This window comes from Montipora foliosa, chromosome 13 (assembly GCF_036669935.1).
Source record: "Montipora foliosa isolate CH-2021 chromosome 13, ASM3666993v2, whole genome shotgun sequence".
Lineage (NCBI taxonomy): Eukaryota > Metazoa > Cnidaria > Anthozoa > Scleractinia > Acroporidae > Montipora > Montipora foliosa.
The window spans coordinates 24,071,356-24,091,401 of NC_090881.1; the positions used below are offsets into that span (position 1 = coordinate 24,071,356).

The 20,046-nt window shown below is 38.9% G+C and overlaps 2 protein-coding genes and 1 long non-coding RNA gene across 5 annotated transcripts in view; 2 read left to right on the forward strand and 1 right to left on the reverse strand.

Annotated features, from left to right (window-relative positions):
- Positions 1–20,046, reverse strand: part of LOC137982170 (uncharacterized) — a 45,197-nt gene continuing 25,151 nt past the window's right edge. For 2 of the 3 annotated variants that reach the window (XR_011118623.1, XR_011118626.1), the window contains 2 exons: positions 3,629–3,882; positions 2,049–2,287 (listed from right to left, as the gene is read on the reverse strand). This is a non-coding gene — a long non-coding RNA (uncharacterized lncRNA). Of the gene's footprint in view, positions 29–2,048; positions 2,288–3,628; positions 3,883–20,046 lie in introns of those variants that run through there. The other variant, XR_011118624.1, reaches the window with a different exon arrangement.
- Positions 1,605–8,912, forward strand: LOC137982168 (tyrosine-protein kinase receptor Tie-1-like). Its single transcript, XM_068829230.1, has 7 exons — positions 1,605–1,774; positions 1,920–2,042; positions 2,400–2,470; positions 3,041–3,081; positions 5,593–5,689; positions 6,036–6,135; positions 6,352–8,912. Exons 1-7 carry the CDS (start codon positions 1,721–1,723, stop codon positions 6,406–6,408), a joined length of 543 nt encoding a protein of 180 aa, XP_068685331.1. The 5' UTR covers positions 1,605–1,720; the 3' UTR covers positions 6,409–8,912.
- Positions 10,124–17,896, forward strand: LOC137982166 (cell adhesion molecule DSCAML1-like). The gene is made up of 5 exons (XM_068829229.1): positions 10,124–10,277; positions 12,098–12,193; positions 14,797–15,195; positions 15,552–15,584; positions 17,021–17,896. The coding sequence occupies exons 2-5, from the start codon at positions 12,130–12,132 to the stop codon at positions 17,284–17,286; spliced, it is 762 nt and encodes a 253-aa protein (XP_068685330.1). The 5' UTR covers positions 10,124–10,277; positions 12,098–12,129; the 3' UTR covers positions 17,287–17,896.

Genomic DNA, 20,046 nt, shown 5'->3' on the forward strand with positions numbered 1-20,046 from the left:
CGAATACAACCATCTGCACGAGAATAATCTGGAAAAACGAAAAACAGGACAGAAAAACGAACACAAATCGAGCTTGTCAAACCAACTGACGTGGCAGAGAAATCGATTTGGGGAATCTGGACTTGGAAACGGTTCCTAACTGCATGTGTATTCCCACTTCAATTCACGGCGATTCGTTCATGAAGAAGCAGTGCGAAGTGGGGAAAGTTTCTCGAAGCAGGCTAAAGCTAGAAAAGGACGATACCGCTGTGAGGCAATTTGGGACCTGTTAAGGAAAGGCTTTGCGTTTGAACGTTGACTGGAGCGGAGCCTGGGTGCCGGTGGCAGTCCAAATTTCAAACGGACCAGGAGTAAGTTTAGATTAATGTCTAAACCAAAACAATAAAAAAAAAGTCCGACAACGATACTTCACTTTTGTTTTTTAGCTTGGTAATTTTGGGTGCGTGAGATTCATGAAGATATACCACAATATGTCAATTATTTAGTTGCTTGCTGCGAAATTAGGAGTGGGAGATAAGATTTCATCTACAATAAGTGCAGGAGGTGATGCCAAAATAACGATTCAAGGGTAGTTGTAATCTTAAAACAGCCGTCAAGGGGCGAAGACTTTAACCCACTAATACAAAATGGGATCCTGTAAAGGTTACACAAATTCAATTACTCCCCGTACAATTTTTGAACGCCCCCCTTTGTTTTTGTATACTATATATAAAGTAAAACTAAAATTGAAGGAATTTATACGTTTATGAAAGATTATTTCTAGGCATAAAATATGAAAAAAAAAAAAAAAAAACAGGCTAGTCATGTTGACCTCACCAACCAAGCTAAGAAGCTTTCCTGTGAAAATAAAGTAAGTGTAACGGATATATAGCTAAAGGCTTTAAAAATTAGTTTTGTCGAATCTTTTTTTTTTTATTTTTCACACGGATAATCAACATTTTCGAGAGTAAACATTATCTTAACGAATTCGTAAAACGTTCTTTATACAGGTGACGCGATTGACCTATAATCGAAAAGATTTTTGCCTTCTCTGAACTTAAGATGATGGAGGCTCTCCACAGCATCATAATCACGTGATACGAGTTTAATTGGCCTGCATAACTGCATCAGGTATTGCGAAGAAAGAAAATCTTGTCTCCTAGACTTTAATCTCCAGCCTTCTGTTCTGGCTCATTTAGTTTTTGGTTTCTCCTCCATAAAAGCTTTCAATGTTTCATTGCAAAATTCGGGAATCACTGAAATGACGCTACTCGTTTGCGGACCAACGAGCAGTGGCAGCTCCACGAAGTGACTGATCGAAAGAATCCAGAATACGAATAAGGAATTTGGAAAATGACGTTTTTTTCTGTAAAAGAAAAAAACCGGAGGAAAGGGTGAACCAACGATAAACACCCTGTCTGAGCCGAATTTTCTCACTACGTCTTCCGGCTCTTGCTCCTGCCCTCTGTCGATCTTGGAAAATGATGAGTTTACTCTAAAGTCTTGACCAGATTTCCAGTAAGTTAAGCTAGCTGGCTGTACTAAAAGCCAGAAAGCACAGGGTTTTTTCTAATGAAGGGACTTTTTCTATTTCATCTGCAGAGCCTCTCTGTGTAATCACAGAGTTTACACCTTATGGAGACTTGTTGGGTTCCTAAGAAAGAAACGAGGCTTAGAGGACGATTACTGCAACATAGAGCGCCTTGCCCTACCGAAACGAAGTGTTACGTCACATCAATTAATGCAGTTTGCTTGGGAGATAGCTGATGGAATGGCTCATCTGAGCTCAGCAAAGGTTTGCCAACAAAAGAAATCACATTTACTTGCAGACAGCTTTATAATGAATTGCAGAACAAAATGTGTCTATCCTACCGGTAAAATAAACCATTGGTGCCAGCTTTAAAACACGACTGTTTTTTCCTTCTTTTGACGGCATTTAGATAATTCACCGCGATTTGGCGGCCAGAAATGTTCTGTTGGGTGAAAATCTGACGTGCAAGATAACAGACTTTGGGATGACCCGAGACATCCGAGTACAGGACATGTTCCAGAAACAAAGTGGGGTAAGAGCGAGTCATTTTATCAAAGAATAAATGGTTGACTAATAAAACAGCTATCTGAGTAATACACCGAAGGACGGTCATTATTGGTGACATTGAAGGCATTATACTTTGTAAACAACAACGATACTTTTGTCAGTGGCTGCAATGAATAAAGAAGCATACGGTTTCCCTTTGGTCAGCCTGGGAGCAGGTACGAAGACCCCAGTGTTCAAATTATATGCGGCAGGCTTTCACGGATAGCGTATCTGCACAAAGAACCACAGAATTTATGGCATTATCTATCTGTTACTCATATGTGCTGCATTATGTTAATATTCAAATCATTGCTACATGAAGGGAAAAACGTTTGTCTTCTAGGGCCATATACCCATGAAATGGACAGCTCTTGAGGCTTTGCTTGACGGAGTCTACACCACCAAAAGCGATGTGTGAGTTTCAACTTTCTTTTAGCAAAAGCTCACTCTTTCAAAGGGGCAGAAAAGCAGAATGCAGACTTGGACTTAGACTGGGAGTTTGATTCATTACTGTGCATGAATCTCGTTATAAGAATAAATTTGGCGACAGTTATCCACGTGCGTAAGGCAAAATTCCTACAATCAATGGCAGCTGTATTGACTGCGTTTTAGAAACTCTTTAAACGTTATTTGAGAGTGCGAGTACAGTCAAATTCGTAGTCTTCATCGCACTAGCGTGCCTACCAGGCGTTTTTGTGAGGAAAGCGCACTTCCCAACTAAAAGTGAGGTTAGAATGGGGCAGGAGCAGCTAGGAGAAAAAAAGGAGGGGTCGATTCGTGAGGCAAGGAAGGAAAATGAAAATGAGAATGAAACAAATATTAGCTGACTAGATGTGGAGCGAACCGATCCAAAAAAGGAACTGATACGTCATTAAGTATATATCTTACTTCTTCTTAAGCATTGTCCGTGCTGCACCAATAATTACAGGGAAGAAGGCGCTTATGAAAAGTGTTTGATGGGATTTTTTTGCGGTTTATTTCTAGATGGAGCTTTGGGGTTGTCTTGTTTGAGATAGCCACCATGGGTAAGTAGGCAGATCGAACCATAGTTCGAAACGTATTATTATTTGAACAAGGCCACGGTTAATAAAAAGATCTAACAGTGGCGCTCGCCAGGCGTATTTTATCTATTATTGAGCCGATGTCGTAAGTTATTTGATCGAGGAACAAAAATTCAACAGTTAAGTTGAAAATATCGCAAAACCCAGCTGATCAAGACAAAAGCAAGCACAGATAGCCACAACCACAAATTAAAGAAGTTTTCAGGTTGTGTTGTTGAACTCAGTATGCTAAAATACTTCGCCCACCTTTTACCTGATGCAACCCAGCTTGCTCATTAAGCTAAAATACGCGCTTAAACACTCATAATACTCATTATGTACTTTCAGTTATTGGCTGGCAGCGCCGATGGAATTGAAATGTGATCCATAAGTAAATTCAAATCAATTAATTGTATTTCATACTCAATAGCCTTTTAGGCTCAGGCTTCCATCGCTTTGATCAATCACTGACCACGAACTGACATTTGAAAGTAATCTAACTTACTACAGAAACAACTGACAACAAGCATACCTGCTGCTATCCAGATATTTTTCCATCGCCTCGCCACTGATATAAATTCTTTTTAACATCTGTCTTGCTTTATTCAGCCACTTGTGGTCCGTGCCATTCCTGCCAGTGTTATTATATCATTCTGGACTTTCGAGAAGTACAACAGCATTCTCAGCATCATTCTCTTGAGATAATTCACAATATTCATTGTATCATGTGGCCAATAACAACCTCATCCGGGATGAGACGTTGTTGCGTAGTGCTCTGCATTTCATCTACAAAGAAAATACTGAACACTTAAAAGCAAGGCACTTTGACTTTCACGTGGAATTCACGTGATGAACTTTAGCACATCAACAAAACAACGAAAGGACAAACCTATGCTTGGAATAGAATTCGACAATGAAACAATTTATGTTACCATTTTTTATCTAAACAACGCTGGTGACGCTGGTCGACGGAAAGTAAAACTGCGGTTAACGTGCTACGTTGGAAACGTTTAAGAACAAGGTTCGCAACTGAAGGATGCATCTCGATAGCCTTAGCTCTCCACAAGAGAATAAAGAAACAAAATGAAACCTTCATCGTACGTATCGCATTCCCCATGTCCCCCTCGACAACCATTGGAAGAGCGAACAATGAGATGGTTCATTCATTTCTAAGCTCATCGTTCGTACGGTAATGTTAAAGAAGCTGTTCAAAGAGGATCAAAATTTTGAATCCTATTAACATTTGCAGTGGTAGCTTTTCTCTTAAACAACATTACCAGAGCGCAAGTTGTCAAAGCTTTGTCCAGATTCTCTGATTATGCCTAAGCACTCAGGCTTACAGTAAAAGTTTAAAAACTTATTTCAATCCTACTAGAAGAATGCGGCACCTACGTAAGTTGATTCTACTTTCTTAAACTTATTAATAATTCATGAGATCAAAAGCCTATCAAAAATGGATAAATTCGTCACGTTCGTGACTTCAGATACCCACGAAAACCTAAATGAAGACCACACGTGTTTTGGATATCGTATCCAAACCACACATTCTTTTCATCTGATTCCTCATTGGATATCAAGATTTACGCATTTAGTTTCTCAGTCTGTGGAACCTATGATGAAACACTCGCACTCGTTTTTGATATATTACTTCAAATGTCCTTTAACACTGTTAAAAGTGTTCTTAATTTCTAAAGTAGAACTGTAAAGAAGTTTTTAATTTGAAAAAACTCCACGAATTTCTGTGACCTTTCGAAGGAGGCAAAAGCCGAAGTAAGTTTGGTTAATGACCGAGATAGAGAGAAGTCACAAATATCTTTCCGTGCAAAAGAGTCTTTGAAAGCACTGATGCACAGCAGTTTGTGAAATTAATTCACAAGGTCACAGACAACCGACGATTTAACTGAGTATAGAGACGCTTCTTCGCCAATTTACCCAAGAAAATAGGAAGATTTTGAAGAAAAAAAACTCTTGCACATGGCGCGGAAAGGCTGGACATCATTAATATTCATATGACTAATCATCGCATTAGCATAAAAGTGACGCACTGAAGCGCGAAATTTGAAAGCGACAAACTACATTTTTAAAAGAAATGGCGCCAGAAATGGGCAAACGCCCAACTTTAATTTTCATTCTAAAAGCATCTCGGTTGTAAAAGTCCTAACTTGTAGGCTGCAAAATGAAGACCAGATTACACTTATTTTATCGAGACGCTCGGGAGATGGACACGACTTGTAAAAACTATTAGAAATTTGAGTTAAAATGCGAGTGATTTTTCAGCCATTCGATATGACAACTCAAAAAATTTCTTGTTTGTGGTCCAACTTTTTTATGAACTTGTTAGGTGCACTATCGCGGGTTTTCCTTAGTTCAGCGGCAGAGCATCCCTACTAGTAATCGAAAGTCAAAGTTCAATTCGACTCCAGTTCGGAGCACGCGGATTTCTTACGAGTATGCCCGAAGTGAAGTCGATAAGTTTTGATCTTTTCCTTTTCGTAGGAGGCGTACCTTATCCTAACGTGGAAGTTTTAGACCTGATACATAGATTGGCATCTGGTTACCGGATGGAAAAACCAAGCCATGTTTCTGATGGAGTGTGAGTTAAACTAGTTTTCTTTCTTGTAACATCTACACTAATTTTCCAATCAGTACCAGTAAGAGCAACTTGAAAGAGAGGTCACATAATTGTTGGAAGTAAACAAAACGTATCGAGTTTCAATTATGGGGAATTCAGAGACTGAGAAGAGGTGTCTCTCTCAAATATGAGAAAAAGAGTTTAACAGTCCGGAAATTATCGGCCGTATTCATTGAGTCGCATTACAAGGAGAGGCCTTAACGACGAAAAGCCCTCAATATTATAGGTACATTAAACGTTGTAACACCAAATGATCAAAGTCGTTTTTGCCTAGACTGAAAACAGACGTAATTTATCTATATCCCAGATACGATGTGATGCTGTCATGTTGGGATGAAGATCCAGATAGCCGACCCACATTTCGTCAGTTGCAAAACATCATAAATCAACTTGACAAGGAAAAAAAGGTACTTTATGAACAATGAATATTCACAAGACAACTATCGTTAGTCCTTTTAAAGTCACCAAAACTTGTGGGAGCTGGGAAGTGTGGCACTATATTAGTTTAATTGGAGCAAGAGTGAATTGGTTCATTTGTAGCATGGCAACCATACAGAAGTCAATAACATGCACACATTCATGTGATTCCAATGAAGACTAAAGTTATCTGATCGCATTTTTAGGATTGCATCAACCTCAGAAAATACAACGGGAAGCTCTACGAAGAAGTACAAACGTGATCAAGATAGAGTTTATCGCTTCCTGAGGCTGCAGAAGAACAATCCTTCCCCCAACGCCCAAAGAGGAGTTTTTATAGGAGGAATACCCTGAATTTACGAATTAAATAACTGTATTTCTGCTTGTTTAAAATAAGTAGGGAATTTGTTCACTTGGAAATGTTTTGTACCATTACTACTTCGTAGTGCTAATGTTAAAAAAATGTCTTACATTTGTATGTATGGTGTTAGTATCACTCAACTAGTGGACTAATGCTAATCCTGCATTTTAATTGGCTACGCTACTAGAGAACTATTAGTGATCGATAGTCCTCGAGTAGCGAAAAGAGTGACGCTTTCTTTCGTTTTATTCCCAAATAAATATTTCTTCAACTTGCACTTGCTAACTTTATTATTGCCTTTTCTGTCCGACAAGTTGGGTGATACTAAAATTATTAGACCCTTCGCCCTCAAGGGCCACGGGTCACGGGCTACGGGTCTAATTGTTAAACAGTCAATGATTAAGCTTTATGAAAATTATGGCCTTTGTATGTAGTGCGGCATCAAATTTTTATTTCGTTAAATCAAAAAGCAAATTGATTAGTCACAGTGAGAAAGAAATGTATAAAAAGTAGGAGTTAGTTGACAGCCATTTTAGTTTGGAATCCAATGCTTCACTGGTCCATATAAAAAGAACCCAATTCCCTTTGAGTCGTTTGCCCCGCAAGGGGTTCAAGCCACCCAACACATTTCTATTACCTCAACATTTTCCATTTCATCACCTAAAAGGTAAGATTTATTTATTTTCTTTATCATCTTTCAACTGAAACACGGGAGTGGGGCAGTTACCTAGAAATATTATAACGCATCCGCTGAAGAATATGTGGCTTTTCAATCGTAAACGGAGATCACCTAGAACTTTTTTGAACTCATCAAGTCAGATAAACTATTATATACCATATACAGAACATGAACAAAACCATTTAAAAATACTTAATTCTCGACTTGCCACATTTCTGATCTGTACAAACAAAACGATGAATTTTCAAAGCACCAAACCTTGCCACACCTTTTCCATTTCAACCTTGAATAAAAAGAAAAGACTGGTGTTTCAAAAATTTGCGGCTCATCGGAACTTCATAGAAACGAGCAGTCCTGGCCCCAGTTGTTCAAAAGGTGGATAACACTATCCACCGGATAAATCACTATCCATTGGATTGCGCAATTGGTTTCCCTGACTTATCCACCGGATAGTGATTTATCCGGCGGATAGCGCTATCTATCGTTTGAACAACTGGTCCCTGGGATGGAAAGGGTGCACAATGGGATAATGGTGACTTCCTGCTCCACTAAATATCTAGGGCAGAGTTGTTTGGATCAAGATTGGAAAATTAAGTAATAACTCTAGCTAGATACAAGAAAGCAGGCTACAAAAACGCAGTAGTTAGGTCCTTCGCATAGTACTATAAATTCTTCTACAGTTCAAATGTTAACTCAATTAGTATATCTATATTTATCTTGGATACCAACTTCTTATTTCTCTACTTTATCACACATTCAATTCACAAGTCAAATGTACTGTTCGTGGGGGATCTGCATGGGATTCGAAATGGCTCGACTACAGCAGGGAATCGTAAACACCCATTCAGATCTCCCGTTGACATTGTATCGATCCCTTTACACCATTTCGGGTTAAATACCAGGAAATCCAAAACTTTTCTTTGGCAATGGCAACAGCAAGCAATGGTACATCCAAAAAAAAGGACCTTTTGATATCTTCAAAATATGTATTTGAGTAGATAAAGAAAATCGAGACAATCGAAGGAATAAGTAGGAGCAGATTTTGGTTCAATTTAATGAGTTTAAACCTTTTTTACTAAATTGAATAACAGAGAGGTATAACACTTCTGTCCAGGAGCTTGTTGTAATGTCTGCTCTGTGAAATACAAGGTTTTCCTTTACAATGCTGTTAAAGCAGTAACTTCCGCGTATTGTATCTGGTAAGGTACTACATAAAGAACAAGTTGTCAACAAAATATATGCGTGAATTTCGATTTACATTAAATTAGGAAAATGTACATTCGGTTAGTCTGGCTTTATCTGTATTTTTATAATTGTACATAACATTTATGTGAATTCTCATCAATTTGTGGTAGTGCTAAGAAGAATGTAAACAGTCGATAGAGTGGTTTGTGACTTAGGTACCAGGCGCATACTGCCCAAACAATCAATTACATGTACCTTTGGCAAAGCTCAGGAACTAATTCCGTGCAAGTTGCATGATTTCTTCGCTTCTCTGAGCTTCACAATCCACGTCGGAATCCCTCTGATTGACAAAGTTTTTGAAAAATGCGAAAGGAGAACGATTTTAAGTAAATACATAACCGTTTCACGTGGTACATCATAGCACATATACCGTGTGCAATTTGATCTTTTACAAGTTTTGTGTTTTAAAATAGTGTTAAACATACGACAATCATTGTAAGGACTCTGTAAGGTTTCTAAAACATTAAATGATTTTTATAACATTATGGAGGTTTATTTCCTTTAGAAACATACGAAATGTCGTCGTATTGAGAAGACGTAACCATCTTTCCTAGTGTCTCCGCTTCGAAAGGCTAAGAAACAGAAGGAAAAAAGTATCCCCTAACGTGAAATCTGCAGCTCAAGAAATGAGTACCTCTGAACAAAATCCCTAATCCCTAATAGGGGAACCGCCCGGCTTAAGATTAACACTATGGAGGTTTGTTTCCTTTAGAAACATCGTATTGAGAGGACGTAACCATCTTTCTTGGTGTCTCTGCTTCGAAAGGCTAAGAAACTAACGTGAAATTTGCAGCTCAAGAAATGAGTACTTCTGAACAAAATCCCTAACTCCTAATAGGGGAACCGCCCGGCTTAAGACTAAAACTATGGAGGTTTGTTTCCTTTAGAAACATAGGAAATATAGTTGTATTGAGAGGACGTAACCATCTTTCTTGGTGTCTCGGCTTCGAAAGGCTAAGAAACTAACGTGAAATCTGCAGCTCAAGAAATGAGTACTTCTGAATAAAATCCCTAATAGGGGTCGCGGGAACCGCCCCGGCTTAAGATCAGGCAATAACCCTAGAGATTCATCAACTGTAGTTTTGCAATTTGGAAAGTTCTTGAAGAAGTCGAGTCATTTTTTCGATGGTAAGATCACAAATATCCTCAGACAGCAAATTGGCTGCCGATCTAAATAGTGCTAGGGATGATTTAACTACACAGGTAGATTGATCTCCTGATGGTATCTAATAATATCCTGACATGCATTACTTTTATTCCCGTTGGCCACGCAAACATGAAATCAGTCGTGTGTGAGTATTAAGCTCTCATTAAAACACATTAGCTGAAAAAAGAAACTAAAAATTCCTTTGGGGATTCGAATTAATTATTCGTTTATCACCTGAAGTGGGATAAGTTAGTTAAGGGAAAAATGCAAGGTTGTTCGGTGAACAAAAACAAAATCAGAGTTCGACGCTCAAAATGGTCACGGGGCTCTAAAATGGATCGCCATTCTTAGCTTAGCTTTCCTAAAGCGTTATTAAGTGATGAAGGCCAGACCACGGCCTCGCTGGCACGTTCCTCTGACCAACGACGTTTCTTGACAAGCAAAGCGCAAAGATAAATGAGTGTTGTGTTTCAATTAAGATCTTGATCCTGATACATCAATCAATAGTTACTAACTCATTGACGTTACTCCATTCGAGAGTCTTTTGAACTGTCACTTATTTCAAGAGTTTCGTGCGTCAGGCAAGCTCTACTTTAGCCCATCGACTCGTGATCACCACAAAGACCTCACGTGTTGAAAGTACATTTTGTCCATTTCTTGGAGATCTAATCTATTTTGAAAGCCGCGAACAAAATACGAGGTAAGTGTTTGCGTTTTAAAGTAGTAAAGCTGATTCGTATGTACAGCAGCTCTTTTCCGTAGAAGTCCGTATTCTACACTGGTATACGTGTCGCAATTCAAGTTGACAAGCTTCTTTAAGTGAAGTACTGCACGAAATTAAAAACTTGCCATTTAAATCGCTTGGTCAGCACATGATGTTTTGGTAGTTTACAGTAGCCATTTTTTGTTAGTTCGGTTTTCAATCATAACGTTTCTTCACGAATGTACTGATTATAGCGTTAAGAGGATAGGCAGGGGATGCTTTCAGCAAAGCACATCTCCGTTTGTTCTCAACTGTCAGTTTTTTTGTAGAGAGAGGAAGGCTGAGTTTGCGTTTAGCCAAAAATCAAAGAAACAACTTCTTTGCTTTCAACTTATTTTCGCCTGTTATGTACAGGTATCATACAACATGTAAAAACAGAGAGAAACGTTTAGAACAAGAGAATTTTCACGCTATTGTGACCAAGCAGAAGCTTGCCAAATGCTATTTCACGCAAACGCAATGTTACGTAAATCTTTCTCTTAGCAACGTAATGGAACCAACAAAAGACAAACTCTCGAAGACCAAACAGTAATTTAAGAATTGTAATCACACAATCGGGCACCATGAAAAGGCGGTGAAAATAAATGCGTCAAAATCATCAGTGTAAAAGTAAACGTAGACCATATTATTTCTCCTTTACTCATATCACGCATATTCAAGTTATTCTTTAAGCAGCTCAACAAGAACGGGCCACTGAAAATGAAACGTCTATCCTTGAAACAACGGTATCACTACGAGACAGAATCCACAAAAAATAAATGGAGCATTTTCTTGTCTTTCGTTGAAGCACGGAAGCGAGCAAAGGTCAAGGTACAACAAGGAATACATAATGACCTGAGCGAAAACACCCTTAGTTATAAACTTATGGGAGAAAAAATTCTCCCTGATTCCCGAGCAACATTTCACAGTATTAGCATGATTTCTGAGTGATTCCTTTATATGAGAAGTCTTTTAACTTCAAATCCGAAATATGAGAAATTGAGAAAATGAGTCAAGTTAAAGCTCGAACAAACGACCCGCCTAAATTAAGCTTGGGAACATTTCCTCGTCATTTCCTCATACTATCAGTAGCCTATAACCACTGTCTTTTAAGACTTAACAGTAAGACCATATGATACGACCAGCCGTTAAATCATAAGTGTCATAGATTGCAAGTCTTGACTTCCCCTAACCAGATTCCACACCAAAGTACAGCAGCCCCGTAAACTGAAGTACTTCGTGTATTCTAGTACAATACATGATAATTTAATGACCCAATCACCACTGCAAATTCTTCCGGCACAATAATTTTCTTCACTTGTTCGCATATTTTGTTGCCTCACAATCTGTTTTCTTGAAAACCCGCTTTTGTTATCGGCTTTGTAAGACAGAAAAACTGATCAAAGTTTGGTCTACGATCGATATCGATTGAGGGTGCGTTCGATTGACCCTATTCCGGAATAAGAATGAATACGTGGAGTGATGAGTTAAAGCGGTATGTTTGGCAGTTTTAAGCAACATGGATAATAAAGATATGTTTAAAATAGCATTTTAGCAGGTGTTTTACAGTTTTAATGTGAATCTCCGCAAAAACGAAGGATTTCTAACTTGTATCCCATTTATTTCTATTCCGGAATCCAATCAATCGAACGCACCCTAAGAAATAGCAATGAATGAGATACCGGGTTAACGGTATACTACTAATGAAAGGCAACCTTATCCAGCCATTTTTGGAAGTTAAGAGGGGCAGAAAACCTTTTTTTTTCCTTCCTGTACAGAGAGACGTTTTAAAAATCAGACTGGGACTGAAATGAATTACTGCCGAGAGGCCAAACTTGCTTTGACCTGCTGTATCCTCGCTGTCATTGCAGGCCGTAAGTTTTTAGAAGGATTTTACATTAATCTTAAGAGTACAAGAGAGAGTTTTAAACTTGAAACTAACTTCGCTACTATATACAATCAAAGGAATGAAGTGATCTTCGCACTTGACTGGAGAATTTGAGCAATTGTCTCCCAAGTCACCTGAAAAAATCACGTGGTTCCAAAGGGATTTGAACCCATGACCTCTGTGATTCCCGTGAAAGGACTTGAAAAGAGACAATTGCTCAAATTGTCCAGTTAAGTGCGAAGATCACTTCACCTCTTCGTCTATCACCCGCACTTCAAATATATTGAGTGTAACCGTCATTGTTGTCAGTTGCCTGATGATTGCTTCGTGTGAAGCATGAAACTCCGAGTAGCAATTTAAATGAACGAGATGCTTCCGTGAAGCATACACTGGGTTGCCTGTGGTATGTGTTACAGAAAATCAGAAGGCACTGAATTGTGTGGTATTGAACTACAGCATTCCAGTCTCCGAAGAATAACAAATAAAAGAGAAGCGAAAAACATTGGCTTCTGGGCTGACATGTTCTTTTCACCACAAGTTTAAGCGTGCCCTCTGAGCATCTGACAGCTTTGCTTGCTTTATGCAAAACAAGAACATCATTCTAAAAGCTTATTCTACGCAAAAAGTAGGTTCTGGAGGTAATTTTGAGAGTAGAAATCAAGGTTACGCGGCAGACGGCAAATACAAACTCACGATTTAATTCAGTTAACACACCAGAAAGACACTAACCTCATTTTGACAAGAAAATGCTTTACTATTGCCATAAAAAACTATCCAGTTAAGCTCGCATATCATAAAACATGATGAATTCATAAAGGCCACATTTTCCAGCGAACAATTTTTTGAAACAAACAACATATTTGCTATTAGAGGCAAAAATTAACCCCTTCTATCTCATTACGTGCGTGAAGAGAAGAAACTCGATCGTGTAAAACATGCGCAATATTGCAACAAACTAAAAATCAGGATCAAGCCGTTTCCATGAAGAACCTTTTCCTTGAATAATGAAGCACAAAATACACGACAAGCTTTCTTTCAAATAATTCTTTGCTGTCACATTTCCAATTATTTTTTTTACCTGAAGACTGTGCAGAGTTGATCACAGATCCACGTAAGGTTTTTTCAGGTCTTTGTTGAACCCATAAGTTACCATAGAATTTTCCATTTGGTTTCAGTGTTCTACATAACAGCACACTTGGTAAAATATTATTTTAGAAATACAGCTCACTTTGATTTCGGCTCGACGGGCGATAGATTGTTGTCAAAGTCCATTACTCGTCGTTTTTGTGATTCCAGGTGTTGGTTTTTCACCGCCTGCCTAGTTTATCCAACTGACTTTCCATTATTGAGCTCCATAAGGATATATTTTGTTTAAGGATCCACTAAAACGCCATTCGCCTTACATGACTTTCGACGCCATTGCAGGCTAAGTTAATGATTCTCCTGTGTCCACCAGAGAAATCTACGCATTTCAACTACCCTCTCGATCCTAAGAAAAGACGCGCAGAAGGCTCTATGCACAAAGACACCACTTACCAGGGGAGTGACAGGCAAGACTTTTACCAACACCCCTTAGGGAGTCCCACGTAAATGACACACATTTAGTGATCAATCAGCCACATTGCCAGCATGGTTGTCCTGATAGTATAGTGGTCATCACACCCGACTAGTGATCAGGGGGACATGGGTTCAAATCCCGCTATGGCATTGCAAGCGCTTCAATGATTTTACGCGTGCGGATGTCGTGGATGTTCCTGTGGAGGATTCCCCAAGAGATATCTTGCATAGATGGTTTGTTATGGTTGATCAAATGTGAATAAACCGTCTGTTTCACCATTCTGATATGTTCTTTTATTCTGGATCCGATAGTTCTACTTGTTTCGCCGATATAAACCGCGTCGCAGTGCGAGCATTTGATTTTGTATACACAGTTTTTTGTTAGGCATTGGTTAGTTCTTGTTGAAGAGCCGCACGTATCACAGGGATCTGGGCAGCATTGTTTTTCTTTGGGCGGCGTGAATATTCTTGATGATGAGGAGCCATTAATATAGTGTACTCTGATGTTATCTAGACCTGTCCGTTTTAAATATTGAATAAAGCGTTGAAAACGAAAGCCCATTCTCCATTGTGCGTTCATAACTTAATCATGATATCATATACTGTAAAAATGAAAGGAATATGACATCTGAAGTTATAACAGAAAAGTTTGGTCCGGAAGGTCGGGGCTGAGAGCACGCACCCTCCCGTGAAGGGTTTGGGCAATGTCATGTTGATGGCCAAACCAAACCGTTATAAAATAACTATTCAATCTGTTAATAATTCTTATTCGCGATGTCTGCTAACTTAAATCTAAAACTGATCAGTGATAAAACAATTGGAGTTGTTGCATGGGAAACGTTTATGAGGGTGGGGTGGCAGGATTTCTGTTCCCATTTATATAAACTGTAGAAACTATTAATTTTCAAGAAGTGCTTGTGAATCTGTAGGCCTAAAGGATGACGGAAAACGCAACAACAAGTTTTCTTAGCTTTGCTGTTTGTTTCCTTGGTTAAATTGATATTTTGTGTGTGTCTGTGTGTTTCTTTTTAGAACATCCTGACACTAAGTTCACCAAAGAACCCACCAGTCCAATAAGTGCCGATGTGGGCTCCGACGTCGAATTCTACTGGAGGTTTTTCTTTGCCGTCGGTTCGGAAGATCGTTCGCGCTTTGAGGAAATCATTTGGGGATCGACAGACGAGAAAAGAAATATGATAGACAAATACATCACCGTTTACGACGACCTAAAAACGTTTGTTAATACAAAGCAGCTCCCGGAATCGCTAAATAAAAGGCTGAGTGTTACAGGAAATTTCACCCAGACTGAAGCAAATCTAGTTTTTGTGATAAAAGATGTGACTTTGTCAGACGCAGACCGGGCCTACGGCTGCAGGGCCATCATTTGGGGGGAATGGATTGAGAGTGGTCCGATTCAACTCGTTGTTAAAGGTAACAGTTATTAGGATCATTATTGGGTTGCACTTAAGCAAATAGTAATTTTTTGTGACAAAAATTTAGCTGTCATCAGTTAGATGGCTCATCAAACTTAAAAGATTCTTCTGAATACCAGAAAATGAAATTAATCATTGTAAGAAAACAATTTCTCATCGTCTATTGGAGATCATAAGATACTGGTATGGCATTGTGTTTCTCGAAACTATCCATAATGTTACGGTCTAAATGAAAAACCCAAACTTATTGATTTAAAAATGGTCGATCTTAGAATTCCTAATCATAATGTTCTTAAGGAAACTTTGAAAACAACAATTTCACTAATTTTACAACACGTTACCTTTTTATCACAGGACCTCCACAAAAGAGTGCTACTAGTCACAAAGGTACGAAGTCGTAACCTAGTTGTAGTACAAAAACTATTCTTGGTTTTCACATGACGTCACGGCCGCCATGTTGGTGCCCCTTAACAAAGAAACGGCCGCCATGTTGGTTTCCCAACCCAACATTCCGGGAATTGAACTTTATTATGCAAACGTTTTTCGTTTGATCGAGTTGACTGAAAACCAGCAATAAATACATAAATATTTCGATTACAGCGCACTCAGAAACCATCATAGCTACATCTAATTGCACTTTAAAGGTGCAATTTCTACCCGGTTCCATTTTTGATGTGCTGCCATTTGTTAATCATAAATCCACCAAGGCTTTTTTTTTTTTTTTTTACAATTTACTTCGAAATTGTAAGATTAAATATAGATAGTTCTTTATTTCATAAGACTATTTTTAAAATTGTTCTCAAAATGAAGTCAAAATAACATCAGTGCTCCACTAAGGTTTGCTTTGTGTCGTACTGAGCTTTAGCTGATAGCCCTTTTCACGGTTTAGTTTTTCTCATTTGCATTAAAATGTAATCTAGCATGCATGTGAGGCAATTTTGAGCTATTTTGTAGTTGTAACCCGAAATTGCCTCGCATCCACGTTATATTATATTGCAATGCAAATGAAAAAACTAACCGTGAAAAGGGCTATTGAAACTATTACGCATGAAATGACGTCGCTCGTCCAACATTCTTTTGACGTCATTCAGTCACTGGACGAATGTTACATTATGTTATCGGCTTGCTAGCACTAATCGTGGTATCTGAGTAGAAGCTCATGACCTTGAAGCGTTTAACTCTGGTTCAGAGATGGGTTTTTTTTAGTTTAACAATTTCCTTATTTAGATGTAACATAGCTAGCACATTTTTCCGCGCTTGCAGGTTCGATCTTATTTTTGTCCATATTTGGGCATAAAAGATTGGTGGCCTAAAATCCCCAGCTTTAGGGAATTTAAGATCTACGACGACGACGGTCGACGAAAACGTCACCTCAAAATATAACTTGGCTGTATCGAAAGTCTTTCGCGATTATTCAGTCTAGTTCGCGTCGTACAATGTGGGCAAAGTATCCTAAAAATAAATCGGTACGAGCGGTTTCAAAGTTACAACAGAGAATGACGGATTCTCTGTTGCATGCTTATGTTGTCGTCAAAACTTCAAATTTGGTGATTTCACGTCGTCGTTATGCAGAGGACCACTAAGATACTTGCTAAAATCCGTGCTGCACGTGCTGCACGATTATTTATGCTCTTTTAACCAATGATTATTACTGTTTTGTGGCGTTGTCGTAGTCGTAGCCGTCGTCGGTTCTTAAATTCCCTTTTGTTCCAAGGAAAGGCGTTGCAAGTTACACGCTTTAAGGTCATATGCTTCTGATCTGAACAAATAGAGAAAAGCGGAGATAGGTATTTTGAATTTAAAAATATGTAATTATTCTTCAGTTTCAGTTCCGCCAAGTATTACTATCCGAACAAATGAATTGAAGGTCAGGATCGGCGAAGACGTGGAATTGGAATGTGACGCGTCTGGGGAACCAAAGCCGTGGGTCAAATGGTCTAAGGAAGGTGTGGTAAAGCAGAGCAGCAAAGAAAATACAACCCTTATCATAGATCAATTTAAGCCGGAGGATGCAGGTAGTTATGTTTGCAATGCTACAAACACAGGCGGATCGGTGGCTTACAGTGTTACAGTATCGGTTGCCACCTAAAACACCAAAGTTTGCTTTAGCAAATGAAGTGTTCAGAACAAGAACATTGAGCTGGCTTGGGACCTCAGTAGCAACTGCAAATTTAAAGTAATCTTATATTGCTGGAAATCATGGTTATTTCAGACTTAGGGGAAAAGCTATTTGACAATTTGAGAAAAACATGATTATCACTGATTTTTGTTTCCTGGACGCCGCGATCTTGAACGACAATGATATGCTGCGATTGCCCCATTGTTACTATTCAAAAGCTTCTGTGTATCAAAAACAATAAAGCAAGCGTAACACGTGGCGGCGCCAAGAAATAAGAGTTCCTGAAGTACGTTTTTTCATGACACAAACAGTTGCGGTTGTTTGTTTTTAGAAGAAAAAATCAAATGGATTGCAAACATACTTTCCTCCCATTTAAAGGTATTCTTTTGAAGGAGTGGAAATTTCCTTCAAATTTCGCTATTTTAAATTTGATGATGTCTTGTGGTAGGCTACATTGCTTCACGTAAAAGAACGATAGAAGTATGACCTTATTCTGCAGTTTGCTAGATTTTGCTTTATACAGAGTATTCAGAGGATTTTGCATTCAGTAAAGAAATTAAAAGTGCTTTGGTAGTCTAAATATTCTCACTAATTTAAAACAAGAATCTCCAACGTCCCGGTGTCCTTTTTGATCGCCGCAACTCGGCATTCGTCTACTTGAATTTTGTTCATTTGATCAAGATGCACCTACAGTATTATAATATTTGTATTCTAATTCTAAGCGAGACTCTGGCGTTGTCTTTACATTTGCGAGCAACTTAGCAGTTGGAAAGAAACCCGGGGGGACCTCGCATATGAAAGGGGTGAGGATGCTCGTCATATCACTTAAGGGCGTAAATTTCGGATTTTGATCTCACTTTGGGTGTTGGGGAAAATGCCATCATATGTAGCTCATATCGTAAAGGTCTTGTTTAGGATTTCATGCGAAGAAATATAAATATATATATTTAATGATTTAAGTATGGTCTCTTTTAAAGGTCAAAAAATCCTGGACGAAGCCCAGATTGGTCTCCTTTAGGTGTTAAATGCAAGATTTCCGACGAGCATCCCCACCCCTTCATATACGAAGTTCACCCCCCCCCCTCCCCCCACCGGGGGAAAGGAGCCTGAAAAACTCCAGTAGTTACATTTTGGAGTTCAAAAACAATTTCACTAAAAAAAATTACCTTTCAAAACTATTTGGGATATCCTAAGTAGGTCGTTCCTCCTGTTCAATTTCGTTTTTAACTGGAGGCAGTGTGGCCCAGTGGTTAGGGCGTTTGCCTTGAAACCCGGAGATCCCGAGTTCAAGACTCGCTCTGACCACCCGTTGAATTTGATCCTGGTAGTTCATGGTTCAACTTCCCAGCTGCACTTGTAAATAGCTAATTGGTTTGCCTCCGGCCAGTTGGGATTCTTAAGAGTTCTTGTTGCTGTTATTCTGTTCCGTCGCGTCGTTGTGTTTCATTAGCCCTGAAAAGCCCCTATGGGGGGAGGCTAATTAAGTATGTATGTAACCCGCACTTCAAATACACAAATATATACATTATTTCATTAAGTCCTTTCGCGGAAACGCATGATGCCTACAAATTGACCTGCCGCAGTGCTCCCAACTGTGTGACTTCATAGCTCAGTTGGTAAAGCATTGCTCTGGCATCGCAGAAGTCATGGGTTCGAATTCCTTTGAAGCCGCCTGAATTTTTCAATAGGCCATTTCCGAGTTCATGTCTGCCTCCTCTTCAAAGCGAGTTTAAGTGCGAAGTTTTTCTTATGATAATTAGTTTTCTTTCATAGAGTGGTTTTCAATTGAGTGTCGAAAGTAATTTGCGAATTGCTTTGGTTTATAATTACTTCACTCAGTGATTGGTTCAAAGTTTTCGGGCCAATTTTTCAACCAATCAGAAGTGACACCAAAACCAATCATGGCTTGCGCGTGCACATTTTCCCGCGCTTTGTGTCGGCTACTTGTAATTACTTCGAGTTTGATTGGTTTACCGGATTGTCTCCGTCCTTTTTGATTGGCCAAAGTAGTTACTTTGGTTTTGGTTTTACGACACTCATTTGAAAATCGCTCTATGTAAAGTAGAACCAATTATCATCACAAAAACTTCGCACTTAGACTCCCTTTGAAGAGGAGGCAGACATGAACTCGGAAATGGCCTATTGCTTGAATTGTCCAGATAAGTGCGTGGATTCCTTCTCTCAATTTCGTTTAAATATGATTATAAAAGCCTATGCACCTTGTCACAGCGTGTACTGCACCAACAGCGCCAAAAAAAGTGGCTTCGAAAGTACATACAATCTACCGCCAAACGGTTTAAGGATGACTCAGCTACTAGTGATCATTCAAAAACCGTCTCCAAAAGACAAAAGCGTCTTTCCAAACGTCTGTTGAATGGTGATGGACAGCCTTATCACAATTATGGAAATCGTTAAAAGCCACAACACATCTGGAAGGCATCACCAATAACGCAAGAAAAGAATCTAAAAGCAGTTTTCCATTTTAAGCAAGAGTCGTCCAGAACGCTTCAGCATCACACAGCCTTCGGCCAGAATCCCATTACTTTCTCGCTTTGGTACTAATTAATGAATTAAAAATTACGTAATTTCGTTAAAAAAAGTCAGTGGCGTATGGTAGTCATCAAGTGCTTTCTTTCATTTGCCATGCTTGATTGAAACGAGGAACATTTGAAACCAAAATTTGTAGGTCCTGGTAGCCCAACAGATCTAATATTTCATTTCTAATAGCGG